Consider the following 14,826-nt stretch of genomic DNA (forward strand, 5'->3'; position numbering starts at 1 on the left):
AAGTGCTGAGGGACTAGATGACCCCATTTAGAAGGAAACCCCATGGGACAGGGCAGTCTGTGTGTTTATGTTCCATCTCTACTCCTCTGCAGCCAACAGCCCAAACAAACCTCCGTCCTCCACCCCCATTCGTTCTCCCTCAAATTTCTCACTGCGAGGTTGTCTCAACCCTGAAGATGAGTAATGGCAGTGTCATAGTGACACCTCTCCATTCATCATAATCAGAAGATAGCGCGCGAAAGCAGCACAGCGCAAAAGAGAAAGATACAAAGAGAAGGAGAGTGATTCATTGCGGTAAGATATTAAACAGCGTTCTTTAGCATATGTGGCTTTAATTAGGATAGTGAGACACATTGCCCCGTCTCTCCGTAATTTATATCTTTAGCTACCAATTCTCCTGGATTTTACTCAAACAAGCAACATGGTAAGTGTATATTTTATTTGTCTTCCATTTAAGTTAGTTGATCTTTATTTACTTTCAGACTTTAATCAGGGTAGGCAACACTTTAAATTTATCGTGAATGGAGACAAGACAGTGAATACGTTTACAAGCGGTCAATATTCGGGTTATGGTCGGGTTAAGGTCACTATTTGGGTTTCTGAAACATTCGGCATAACCCGCATGGTTAGCGTCTGGACGTACAGACAATCTAAGACGCAATATGCGTCATTTCTGATTCTTCTTCCTGTATCAAAAGACAAAAACAACAGCAGCAGCACGCGGATAATGAATAGTTCGGGGCAGATAGCGATCGCCTTAGTTTGCGCTTTGGTGCTGGGACTGACCCACCAGCAGCACTTGACACTACTGTGCTGCGTCTCACCATGTTTACCTCTAATGTTACTTCTTGTTTACTTCCGGTATACTTCCTCTACTCAAAAGACCAAGATTCCTTGCGAATAGAACATGCGCAGAACACTAATCAATGTTCCTTTTGATGGGGATATGCCGATACGCGTTTACATGACCAACTATTCGGGTTAGAAAAGGGGTAACCCAGGGATCATATTCGTGTTTTTAAAGTCCGCGTGAACCGGAAGTTGCAAACGACTTTTCTCAAGTGTTGTGACGCATTTCCGAGTGAAAGGGAATATTGAACAGAGGGCAGGGTTTTACTTTAGCGCTCCTCCTCTCCATCTCTCGCCCATAGCAGAGTAACGGTTTGAGGGGAGTGGTTAAGCGTTTTCAACCCAAGCCGTCAAGCCTATGTCATCAGAAAAAGAACCATTCCAGACCCGGAAGTAACTTTTCAGACTTTGTTTAAAGATAACTTCGGCAAACAATTTTTTTCCATGTATTAACTTGCACGGATTAATTGTTCACCACAAGACTAGTAATATCCGCTAACAAAGTAAATAGGGTCAATTTTGATTTCATGCCGACTTTAAAAACCGGGTTTAAAAACCTATTCGGGTTTTTGCTGGTGTTTACATGGCCGTGCGCGACTGGGTTATTGCTAAAATTCTGGTTTTGAACGGGTCACAGATAAATGCATTTGTTCAATGAGTTGTATTGTTTCAAGGTCTTATATCATGTGTATATTTAACAGCATGTTTTACTTATTTTTTTCAGACAATTTTAATGTTGGAAAATAATAATATATATTTATATAACTGCATATCTGTATAGGCTATATACACAGTAGGCTATACACACACACACACACACACACACACATATATATATATATATATAGGCCTATATATATATATATATATAGCCTACACGTACACATATATATATACACGTATACACACACACACACACACACACGTACGTAAAAGTTTACATACACCATGCAGAATCTGCAAAATGTTATTTATTTTTTAACACAATTGAAATGCAAACCTGATGCTCCAGAAGTAAACATTGTGCATTAAGAGTCTGGGGGTGAAAACCTTTTGAGTTTGTAGATCATTAATTTTAAATTGTAGCCTACTTATTTTATCTTCCGAGAAACAGGCAGAAGTATCTTCTGTTGCTTCCGAAGGACAGTATACTTAATGATTTTTAAAAAATATATTTAAACAAAATAAGAAAAATTTGGACAAAAATATTCAAAAGTTTTCACCCCCAGGTCTGAATGCACCTTTTCTCCTTCTGCCCAACGGGCACCTTGACGTCAATTTGACATCAACAAATAGTCAAGATTTTGACCACCATGTATGACATGCATGAATATGCATATTTTCATTATATTTTGTAATTATTTCCTTGTGGTTGTAAAGAGGCCCAACAAAGGTATCAATCTGACATGTTTTTTTTTTCTGGTCCCTACATGTACATCTCAGGTCAATATCATTGACATTAAATCGATGTTGATGTCAGGAAATAAGATGTCAAATTGATGTGAAATTTTTGTCAAAACAATGTCTGAAAAAATGTATTACTCCTAGTAAATCAATGCGACTCATTTTCAACATCTAAAAGACCTATAGCCTGAATGATCTTGAAAGGCCTAGGTCTATGTATTTCGCATGTGTGTTTTTATCTATTTAAATCCTGGAATATTTACATTTAGTTCACGTTTAAAATGACAGCAGACACTATGATTTCATATACTATAAAAGGTCAATTTAATCTGATATCGAAGCTTGTTATTGAGTGATAACAAAATAGCATTAAAATGACTTCAACATCATGACGTCAATGTAGAATTGACATCAAATGCTAACAAAGCTTGACATTGTAATGACAGCAACATCATGACGTCAAATAAATGTTGAATTGACATCAAATGCCAACAAAGCATGGCATCAAAATAACATCAAAATGACATCAGCAGAGGTCAAAATCTTGACATCAAATTGACATTGACACTTTGACGTCAATATGACTAATTTTTTAACCTATTTCGTAATTTTGACATCAATGTTTGATGTCATATTGATGTTAAAATGACATCGAATGCCCACTGGGTGGAGCATCAGTGAATGTTTGAACCTTTTTTAATAGTTGTGTTTGAGTCCCTCAATTGTCCTCAGTGTGAAAAGATGGATCTCAAAATCATACAGTCACTGCTGGAAAGGGTTCAAAATATGCAAAAGATGCTGGAAAAATGAAGAATTTGCAGGACCTGAATGATTTATCTGAAGAAAATTGGGGAGTTTAACTGCTCAGGCAGACAAGGAACTTAAGAACAACCATCACAAAACAGAAACAAGAAAAGCAGTCGTAACAACACAGTATTAAGAATGAAGGGTAAACTTTTGAACAGGGACAATAATTTCCTTTTTGTCATGTGGACTATATGTAAACATCTTTTATGCAAAACATCTTATTCAGGACAGTACTAAATTAAAAACAAAAACATGCATTTTGTATAATGCCTCTTATTTTGTTAAACTTAACTGTAACACTTTATTTTGATGGTCCTTCTGTTGACTAGAAGTAACTTTTTCAACTACATGTCAACTAACTCTAATTAGAGTATTAGTAGACTGTCTGCTTGATGGTCCTCCAACAGACATTATACAGACAATAACTTTGCAAGTACATGTCAACAGATTCTAACCCTTAACCCTAACCTAACAGTCTACTAATACTCTACTAACACTTCAATGAGAGATGCATGTACAGTAGGTGCAACGTTACTTAGTCAACAGAATGTGTTAAAGGGACCATCAAAATAAAGTAAAACCAAATTAACATTTTGCAGATTCTGCAAGGTGCATATAAACTTTGACTGTACAATATATACATATATATACACATATATATATATATATATATATATACACACACACACACACAACCGTCATCAACCCTGATGACAGATCATGCATGACGACAGTTCATGACGACAGTTTTTCTCTTTTCTTTAAGTTATTTTTTTTCCTGCAGTTTCTTTGACTAGATAGTTTAAACATAAACATGTCAAATGTGTTATACCTTTGTTTTTGTATCAAAAAAGTTGCAGAGACTTATTTTAATGAGAACATTTTTAATGATCAATCTCTTTAATGTATTTTTTTCTGAAAAACAAATTCTTTGTAACTCTCTGGCATTACCATTTACATAATTCTGTACATGAAAAAGAAAAAAAGCACTGCTTTAGATACAGATTAAAATTTGAAAACTAGAAAAAACCTTCAAAATAAAAATTAGAGGAGGTTTACATTACAAATTAGTAGTAAGACATTGTCTGAAGTGCAATGGTATAGCTCAGATGAGTTTAAAAGTGGAAAAAAAGACGAAATAAAAATACTTCTCTATCTTAAACAAACAGCAATATTTTTACAGTTAGTAGAGACATATCCTCTGATGTATTTAAAATTGTAAAAACATATTTACATATAACTGTATCTGATATATATCTTTTTCCATCACATATATGTCAGCACCAGTACGAAATAAAAAGGAGAAAAAAAAAGATAAGCTCAATGACTTCAACAGAAATCAAAAACATGTTAATCTTGGTCCCAGATTGTTGATATTTGGTGAGACGGCAGGAGAACGTGGGCTTTACCCTCTCCAACTTCGATCCTCTTGACACAGCAACAATATAACACTGCGAAACACTAAAGATGTGAATGCGTTCAATCTCCCATTAAGACAGAAATTTCTCAAAAAAGGGCAAGTCAGTCACAATTCAAGTCAGTTACATTCCTCATAGAGCTGAAACAATCAAACTAGAGCTCGATCACAGAAGGAGACAGTATGACTATAATACCATAAAGTAACACACAACTAGGAGAAAAGACTGATATTCTTTGTGTGGCATTTCATGGTAAACATCAGACAACTTAAGTAAAGAAATGGTTACCATTTTGAGACTTCATTTGAAATTAGTTGACAAACCAGGTTAAACTCATACAAGTAACACAACAAATCATTCTTTATGTGTACTATACATTTTTCGAATAATGAACAAGTTGGTGGGAATGGATCGTAAATAAATTTAAATTCCCAATACAGAGCAGAGGCTTACATGTACAAATTAAGATTTAAACATTTTTTTTCTTGAAATTGTCACAGTTGAAAGAGAAAAAGAAAGTTGACTGGATTAAAAACGGCTTTCCGGAGTCTTGATGTGCTTGTTTTTCCTCTGTCAGGCATTGTGTAACGGGTAAAGGAGTGTCAGTGTGTGCAAGAGCTTGAAGTGATTGAAATATGTAATTTGACTGGTAAAATAAAAGGAGAAAAGTGGTATGACCCATTAGCGGAAATACAGTATGTACTGCGTATTTAAATGTTTTCTTTTTTTTAAATTAAAATATCTTTAACCAGTGTTCACAAGCAATTACGCTCAGAAAAGAAACAAAACTAGAATGTTGGGAAGCATTTTAAATGATAGAATCAAAACACTGAACGTCTGGGGTGTTACATTAAAATCGCATAAATATTACTTTATACTTGGTGAACTGTTTCTTGTAATCCAGATGAGTTCATATATCCTTTCTAGCTGCCATTGTGACTAAAGAAAACATCTTTCTCACAGTTTTAGGGAGGGGAGGGAGAAGTTTGTAGCTGCCAAAATCTCTTCAAGCAATATTAACAAACACCTAGTTGACAAACACACACACACACGGCTTCACTCTTCTACTGACACCGGTCGCCTAGCGACAGCAGAGCATCCATCTTGCATGCACAGAGCACACGGAGTCTGATGTGTTTTGTTGTGATGCTCGTAGTGCAAATAAACGCGCAAGCGCACACGCACACCACACACACGCGCACACGCACACACACCACACACACACAAGCACAAAGCAGAGCAAATCAACACACATCAAGAGCAGCGAGAGAGAGAAGATATGTAAGAGAAAAAAAGAGGAGGTGTGTTGAATTGTTTGGTTTGGGAAAAGGGATCCATTGGTGACAAAGGCCCACCTCAAATTTCCACACACTCTTTAATACATGAACAGGATGTCAGAACAAGGGAGAACTAAATACATAAAAACATCCATAAAATCTTTCCCAATGTCATTTTGCAGGTTTTCAGTGCCTCTTGCCCTTAGTCCAGCACAAAGGACATAAGAGAGAAAAAAGACAAAGACATAAATGGATCAAATCCAAAATGGGTATTTCTTAAAATTTCTTAAAAAAAAAAAAAAAAAAAAAGGTACGCCGGATCCTTACTGGAGAAGCAACCCAAACATAGAGGAATTGGTTTAAATATTGTGACAGCACACACATGTAATACACAACATGTAATATATTTCTTAGATTTGTCGACCATGTAATTAAAAAAAAAAAAAAAAAAAAAAAATCACATTTTCCATAAAATTGTTCTGTTAAAAAAATCCCTTAGGCTATTGGTTGGGGAAAAACTCTTCCATCCAACCTTCCGTTGAATCCAAATCTGTCCCATCCGACAGGCCGAATGAAACCCCGGCTCCAGCACCTGATTGGCTGCCGTAACCGTATGCCAGGTCCTGATTGGACGTCCTCTGGTAGCCCTGAGGCTGACCCCCTGGCATGTACGACCCACCCCCTCCCGATGCTCCCGGTATGCCCTGAGCAGGGCCCTGTCCAAAAGCGGCCATGTTGGGCACTCCCTGGTTCATGCCTGGCATTACCATCCCCCGCGGCTGGCTGGTCCTTGGTTGCCCCGCCATGTGCGGGATCATCGGCCCACCCATTGCAGCTGGGTTTATTGAACGTGGGTCCACCATAGTCTGTCCGCCCATCGCTTGTGCGAAATGCTGCTTGGCTATCCTAGGAGGCTGGCCACCTTGCATGGCGTACGCAGGGTTACTGTTAAACGCCACCATGTCGTTTGAAGTCCTTCCGCCCATGGCCTGAATATTTTGCTGCTGCGGCCACGTCGGGCCTCCGCCTCCCATCATGCTCTGCAGTCTCTGAACTTGGGCTTTGGCCATCGGCTGCCCACCAGGGGCGACACTGGCTGATTTTATCTGCTGCTGCGGGAGGGCCTGGTTCATTATCATCCCCTGTCCATACCCGCCTCCCGGGCCTCCGCCGACCATTCCTTGCCCGCCGGCGCCCGCTTGTCTTTGTGCCATCGCCATACCGGGCTGGTTGGGATGGTGCTGCTGTTGCTGCTGGAGCATTTGGCCCATGTTAGGGTTCATACCCTGGTACATGGCAGTCTGTGAACTGGCCTGGCCTCCGTATGCCATGCTCATGTCACCCTGCGAGGGCATGGCGGCGGAGCTCTGGACGGGCGCCATCTGCAGTATCCCCGGGTTCTGTTGCTGCTGCTGCAGAAGTCGAGCGTTCCGCATGTTCTGCAGCGTCTGGTTCCTTGCTGCCATCTCCTGGGGCGTGCCTAAAATCATTTAAAATTAAATAATATTAATTGACATCTGTTGTTCTCATTACATTTCCAGTACATCAAAGGCTTGCTTAAATTAAAGTCAAACAGCATGCAGTAAATACACACTCACAATAGCATAGCAAATCACTGTCAATTGTATATCATGACATAAACTGCACACTGATATCTCCACATGACTGTATGTGCTTGAAATTATGATTCCATGTTCCCAATCCTGCTCCTGAAGATCTACTTTCCTAAGTTCAGCTCCAACACAAATCAAACACACCTGAACCACCTAATTAAGATCTTGATAATTACAGACAGGTGTGTTTGATCAGGGTTGGATCTAAATTCTGCAGGTAGGTAGATCTCCAGGAACAGGATTGTTCACTTCTTAGGCCCTGTCCACACGAACAAGGGTATTTTCAAAACTGCAGATTTTTCTATGCGGTTTGGCCGTTCGTCCATACTGCAAAAGCAGTATCTAGTCACTGAAACCGAACTTTTTTGAAAACTCCTGCTAGGGTGAAGATTTTTAGCAACTCCGGTTGCATTGTTGTTGTGTGTAGACGGTGAAACCGGAGATTTTGGCTTGTGACGTCGGAGTGCACGCAGTTATCTCCTTTGTTTGACGTCAGATTGTGCGCCTCTACTGTATCTCCTTTGTTTACATGAGGCGAGTCTGTGCAATGGCGGACGTAGCCAAAATATTGCTGCTAATAACTGCTAACAGGGCTTATATGTATTCATGCACAGTTCTCCCATTATATTGCGGAACAGAGGCGTCAGAATGCAATAATATGCAGGTCACTGCTTATTACAACGTGTTGTTAGCCTACCAGAACCGATAATAACCTTTTTTCATGCTTCTGATTAGCCAACATGGCTTTACGGTTAGGGTTATATCAACACCTGTTGGTTTGGCATGCTCTTGACAGCGCTTTATAACGTGTTTTTGCGTTTTCATGTGGACAGATATTTTTTTTAAAACCGTGCTTGTGTGGACGCGATATTTTTTTTTTTTAAACGTAGGAGGAAAAACTCTGTTTATAAAAATACACGTGGACTAGGCTTTAGACCTTGAATAAACCTACATGAATTTCATGTTAGAATTATGTTGACAGGCATCAGATAAAAATTGAGATATAAAGCAGGGGTAGTGTAGGGGCAGAACAAATGTGTGTGTGTGTATGCATGTATATACATACATACACTATATTTATATATATTTAAACAGATATCCCGCATTTATACACACACCTGAAAAATAGCTTAAGGAGCTACTATACTATCAGAAGTCTACTATCCACTTCAGGTCCTTACAGTGCTTGAATAACACTATAAGCCCTTTAGCCACACAAAGTAATATGGTAGTTACAACTAGTGGCAAAGCGTTTAGATTATGGGAATGGATATTATCCTCCTTTCTTTGTATATGTGCGTGTCTTGCCTTGAAACTGCTGAAGTGGATATGGATTCCTCTGTGCCTGACTCATCTGTCTGGGGAGATGCTGCTGCTGCTGTTGTAACTGGAAAAAGAGGGAAAGCCAAGCAGAAAACTAGATGAATATCAGATATTCCTTATCAATAAATCACAAACAACTGAACAGAAAGCAGACCGCTTAACCCACAAAAGGTCAACAGATGCTTGCACACTCACAAGGATGACTATTTGATACGAGTATTAAGAAAAGCCCAGCATTGTATGTCTATGGAGCCAATGGCACTCACCTGTTCTGCTAGCATGTGCTGCTGCTGCTGCTGTCTCTGTTCTCTAATAAGCTGTGCTTTCTGCTGCTCCATCATATGGAGCTGGACCCTCTTTTCCTGCTCCATAGCCATCATTTGCTTCATCATGGCCGCCTGCTGTGGATTGGCCAGATACCCGGCAGGCCCCGCCCCGTTAGGCCCTGATGAGACCACACCCCCCGGTCCTCCGTGAGGTGGCTGGACTCCACCAGCCTGCCGCGGCAATCCAACCACACTTTCCTACGAACGCAAGAGAGGAGAGATGATCAGACAGGGTATAACCGATGATTCACTGATTCACTTCATTTATTCAGTCATTGAATTACTGATACCTAATACACATAAAACAGTTCTAATTGCTTCTTGCATGTAATTACAGATTATTTTCAGGGTGAACTGTCATGTAATCTCCAGCCACTGGGGAATGGCTTCATTGGTACTAAATTAATATAATATATTATATACAGTACACTACTGTTCAAAAGTTTGAGGTTGGTATGATTTAAGACACTAATACTTTTATTCAGAAAGGATGCATTAAGCTGATCAAAGTTACAGTAAAGCCATTTATGGTGTTAGAAAACATTTCAATTTCAAATAAATGCTGTTCTTTTAAACTTTTATCAAATAAATTCTAAAAAAATGCATCATGGTATCAGTACCAAATCAGCATATTAAGTGCCGTTCACACAGGATGATTTTCCATTCCAAATGTTCTACTTTCTCATTGTTTTGTTTTTTTTCTCATAAATGCAGCCTTGGTTAGCCTAAAATACTTTCTTTAAAAAACATTTTAAAAACATCACTGACCACAAACTTTTGAATGGTAGAGTATCATACAAATGTATGTTCCCATGTAAATACCTTTAAATGTAATACAGCAGAAAAAAAAACTAAGTAAACGCATGTGTCCTTCCCATACTCAGACTTTTTACACAGTGTAAAATTAAACGGAGTAAACTTTTATAAAAAATAGTTTATTAATGAACAGAAAAATAAAACCTCAGAAGAACAAATTTCTCAAACATGGCACACCAAAAATATCAGGAGCTGTGGAGACCTCTTTTTTTGTGTGTGGGGTAAGGAAAAGATACTCTTTGAGTAGTGGGTCAGGAATATAAAATGACCATTAATACACTTGAAATAGACTGTGGTCCGAGACAATATAAATCGAGATCCACGACAAAGAGTCATGAGACCCAGACTCTAGATGTTTATGGACACCAAGTAACTATGTTTTTTTTATTTGTATAGGACCGGTCTGAGATCGGACAAAGGAATGGTATGCAGAAGGAGGGGTAGGGGGTTCAAACTGTTGCGAACTGGATTTGAACTCGCATCATCCACACAAGCACCACATAGCTCAATGTGCCCGAGCACATTCACCGACCGCAAGCCCACGACTCCAAACATTTTATTTGGACCATCCCTCCATGAGGCTCTTAGAACAGTATAAATAATGAGGCACAAACATGCACACGCCACAGGAGACTGTTCAGATAAATCTAGACCAGACCGGTCAATGAGCACAAATCTGTGTGTAGACAGCTGGATCTCTTCTGTTAACCAGTCATGCTGTCTAAACGAGCGCTGATCCGCACGTACGTATCCTTGTTGAGGCCGGAAAGGCCAGAGGGGGGCAGTGTTGATCTTTTTTCCCCCTTTTTCTACCATCTCTCACTCCCTCTTTTGAGTCGTCATCTATCTCTATTTCTTCCACCTCTGTGCCCATGTCTCCATTCCGTTCTCAGTCTTTCCCTCCTTCCTCCACATTTCCCTTTACCTCCTCTCTTTTTCTTCTTTCGCCCTCACCACCTTACACACACTTTTTCATTATGATCCCTTCATTCCCCCTCTCCCTTCAGCTCTCTCTGCAGATGGCTTAATCATGAGTGGTGTAAAAGATGTGTCTCCTTCTTCCTGCCGGATAATGTGTGTGAGCCAAAGACTCCTCAGCAGAGCATGGAAAGAGAGAGAGAGATGAGGGGTGAGAGAAAAAGACTCAAATGACAGAAAAAAACATTAAAGAGAGGGAGGGAGAAAAAAAAAGAGAGAGAGAGAGAGAGAGAGAGAGAGAGAGAGAGAGAGAGAGAGAGCAGGTAGCCAGGCAACAGTGGCTGTAATGTTGAGCAGATGGTGCTCATAGGAGCCATGATGGACGACAGCGGGCAGCAGCCCGAGAGAGAGAGAGAGGGAGAGAGAGAGAGGGAGAGAGAGAGACCGAGAGCAGCGTAAATTAAGTCTCTCTCTTTTATCCTCTCTTCCTCCTCTTTCTGTCTCTATCACCGATTCCATCTCCATCTTTTTTCCTTAGTTCACACATGTGAACCACTCTTTATTCTGTTCTTGCGTGGTCATCTATCTCTCTAACCGTCTATCATAAGGTTGCTGAAAGAGACTGTACAGGAGGATCAATGCAAATACACAGCAAGAGTGTTTTGTATAATATCACATGGCCAAAATATTGAAAGTGATCCAGAAAGGTGTATCGTGTATTTTCTGCATGCCCATGCCATTGGCCGAGCAAGAGACATGTTAGATTGCTCAATCAAACAGCAATGTTTTGAAAGTAACAGAACTTGCTCTCTTCAAAAAAAGTCAAACTACAAATGGTTTTAGTAGTGTGGATGTTTAATAGATGGGCAAAAATGTTGAGAGAACATTGAAAATGTATTCATTTGTGTTTTGAAGATGAATGACTGTCTTGGGTTTAGAATGACATGAGGGTGAGTAACTAATAATATAATTCTAATTTTTGGGTGAACTACACATATGAGAAAGTATTTTAAACTAAAGTGTGTAGTTTGTGTACCACTAGCATTACCAAATGGAAACGCTTAAGTATTGACTTCAAACCGGTTTCCTGAACAAGTGTGAGGGTTTACCAATGGCACCAAGCAAACATAAACAGGCAAGACTATCTGATGATGGTGAACTCTAAAGACTTAAGCTCATCTTCAATTGTTAAAGGTGTTGGAGGATGCACAAAGAAGCTCACTGCAGTTTGCACAGAGCAATACATAGTGCGAAACAGATAGCCGGAGTGATTGCTTTCATTGATCTCATGCATACACACACAAACACACATTGATTACCCAGTAGTGAGCCTTGGCCCAGATCAGGCACTAATCTGAGGGGCTTGCTCACAACATCCCCTCTAATAATACACTACGCGCCAACACACGGTCCTCATGAGGGCGTTCGTGTGTGTGGGTGGGTGGTGATAGTAGGGACTGGCCAATTCAAACAAATTCAAACGTGACATCTTAAACGTGTTAAAGAATTTTGGCAATGCCAAAGACGATGCATAAATGTAGCTTCGGCTGATCATTTGCAAGTTCAGTCTCAATATGGCATAAAAGACTCGAGAGAGGAAGTTTGAGCTGCTCTCTACTTGTTGAATTATGTTTTTTTAATGGCAATGGCTAATATCTAGAGAGCAGATATCTATCTATCCATCCACCCATCCATATCAAACCTGCGAAAGAGCCATGCTCTGCTTCTCTCATCATTTTATTGTTAAAGATGCTTTTTAATGTCTCAAATCATGACAGTGAGCATGTATGTAGCCTAACTACTCCTTCAAAGTAGGCTTGATTAAACAGACTGATGAATTGAAATAATGCTATGACAAAGGTGTGGAGGGGGCGCAGTCTATCGAAATCTCCAGGTGCTGCTGCTTCCTTTATCAGATTATTTGTTTGAATATCAATCACGTCAAACCTACTGAGAGCAAACAAATGAGAGACTGGCAGGCAGAGGATCACCGACAGAAGGCCAAAACCAAAAAATCTACATCACAAATCGACCACAAACAAAAGCATATTTCAAAATATCCATACATCTATTGGTGCAATGACAGAGAACAAAGAAATGCCAAAGTAGTCGTTCTTTTGTTCTCAAAGTCTAGATAGCACACCTGTTACAAGATAGGACTGGCCATGCTGTAGCCCACCCCCTCATTTCCCACTCTTCCATCCCTTTTCCCACAAACTCCACCTCTCTCTACCTCCAACCTTTTGCCCTCCCTTCCCTCCCCATGTTGTGTTATCTCTCCCAGTTTCTATATTCCCTTTCTCCATCCATCTATTCCACTGCACAGAAGCCATTAGTGGTGGCCGTAAAGCCATATTTCTGTCTACAGCTCAATTACAAGCACACACACACTCACGCGTGCACAGGTTCAGCGCCAGTTCATTGAGCATTATGGATAGAAATCCATCTGCAGCTATGCACACGGATTTCTCCATATGAATCCCTAATAAACAATTGCGGTAAACGGATTGAAACGTCAAATGATGATGTTAACCCTCAGATTTCAGTTTATGTCCATTTCATCAGCCAGGCTGGGTGGGCATGTCTACCAAATTGGATCAAGTCACTTAAAAAAGCGTGAAACGAAATTAAATGATCGCTCTTGGAACGAGACGGGCGTTAAAATGCAACAGATACAGCGTCTGAATAAGGCTACTTGTTTTCATTGTTTAGACAAGTCTGCGACGTGAAATTGTGCATTGTTCTCTGGCTGCGCCTCAAAGTTTCAGAAATAAATACTGAGCACCCACGGCTCAATTAAACACAGACGGACTCTTCTCTGTGTGGATCTGCAGGTAGAGGAGAAAATGATGAAATCTGATGTAAGGACGAGAAAGGAAAGATAACAGAAGCACAGTGAAATAAACGTCTCCCTCATGCTTCCTCGCTCTGTTACGCTCACTCTTCCTGTCTACCACTTTCCCTTTCTCCTTATGGAGGATAAAATGCAGTATTTGGAGCATTAATCTCTGAGATTCTGTCCGGCTTTCATAAAGGAAAAAGTTATAGAACCCATAAACAGGCCCACACAAAGCTCTACAGATCCAGAACACCCGTAATTCACCAAGATCTGCCCATCTACTGCACCTTGCATGATATTAGCCTAACTATTTTATTTAGCTTGACTTGATAACATTTTCAGATACCAACAACAGTGCAACAGGTTTTTCCCAAAAATAGCCTATACATAGAAAACGCTGGAAAAGGTCTACAGATTTGCATGAGTGTGCAACCTGCATGTGTCATACGATATGCAGATTTACCCTTAAACACAACAGAACTCAGTTGAATGTCACAACAGGTGCTTGCGTGTCGGTTTCAAAATCTGCTCTCTTTCTTTCTCCTCTTATCTCTCCTTTGTTTCTCGCAGCTGCGCCTTGTTGAAAGCGATCATGACTAATTATTCAAGGCTCAACAGAAGCAGAAATGATGATGAACTTTATTATCCGAGTGAGAGAAAGAGAGAGCGAGAGAAAGAGGAGCGGAGGGAAATGTTTTAAGCTGTTGAAACGGTGTTTGATTGGTGAAGGGTTTTTGAGTGCGTCTGTGACAGATTAATTGTCATCTTTTACTGTCTCACTTTCCTGGGATGAGTGAACCAATCATGGCTCTTCTCTCAAGAGGGGAGATAAAACGACCAATCACAGCCTCAGATCTCCATTCTTTACTGTCCAACATTCCCACACAGGGAGGCGAACTCAGGCTCTGATAGAATGTGTGGAATGAGGGAAGCAGAGTGTGTCAATGCTACATATGAGCTCTGTTTCAAAACCTAGTGAGCTGCCTATACCTAGACAATATTTTAAGGCATCATACTGTACGTTAAGCCTGTAACAAAAATCACACTAAAAAAATTAAATTTTATGAGGTCTATTAAAGGGATAGTTCACAATCATTTACTCACCCTCGTGCTGTTCCAAATCGGTATTATTTACTTTCTTCAGTGGAACACAAAAGAAGATATTTTGTTTTTGTACATACAATAGCAACCAAAATGGTTTGGTTACAAACTTCAAAATATCTTCTTTTGTGTTTT

At 39.9% G+C, this 14,826-nt stretch overlaps 1 protein-coding gene across 3 annotated transcripts in view; it reads right to left on the reverse strand.

Annotated features, from left to right (window-relative positions):
• Positions 1-3,937: 3,937 nt before the first annotated feature.
• maml3 (mastermind-like transcriptional coactivator 3) overlaps positions 3,938-14,826 on the reverse strand; it is a 129,124-nt gene continuing 118,235 nt past the window's right edge. For all 3 annotated transcript variants that reach the window (XM_079616516.1, XM_079616517.1, XM_079616515.1), the window contains 3 exons: positions 8,958-9,215; positions 8,677-8,755; positions 3,938-7,235 (listed from right to left, as the gene is read on the reverse strand). In XM_079616516.1, coding sequence (XP_079472642.1) covers positions 6,256-7,235; positions 8,677-8,755; positions 8,958-9,215 — 1,317 coding nt within the window. In that variant the 3' untranslated portion in view covers positions 3,938-6,255. The remainder of the gene's footprint in view (positions 7,236-8,676; positions 8,756-8,957; positions 9,216-14,826) is intronic.

This window comes from Phoxinus phoxinus (genome assembly GCF_949152265.1).
Source record: "Phoxinus phoxinus genome assembly, chromosome: 6".
Lineage (NCBI taxonomy): Eukaryota > Metazoa > Chordata > Actinopteri > Cypriniformes > Leuciscidae > Phoxinus > Phoxinus phoxinus.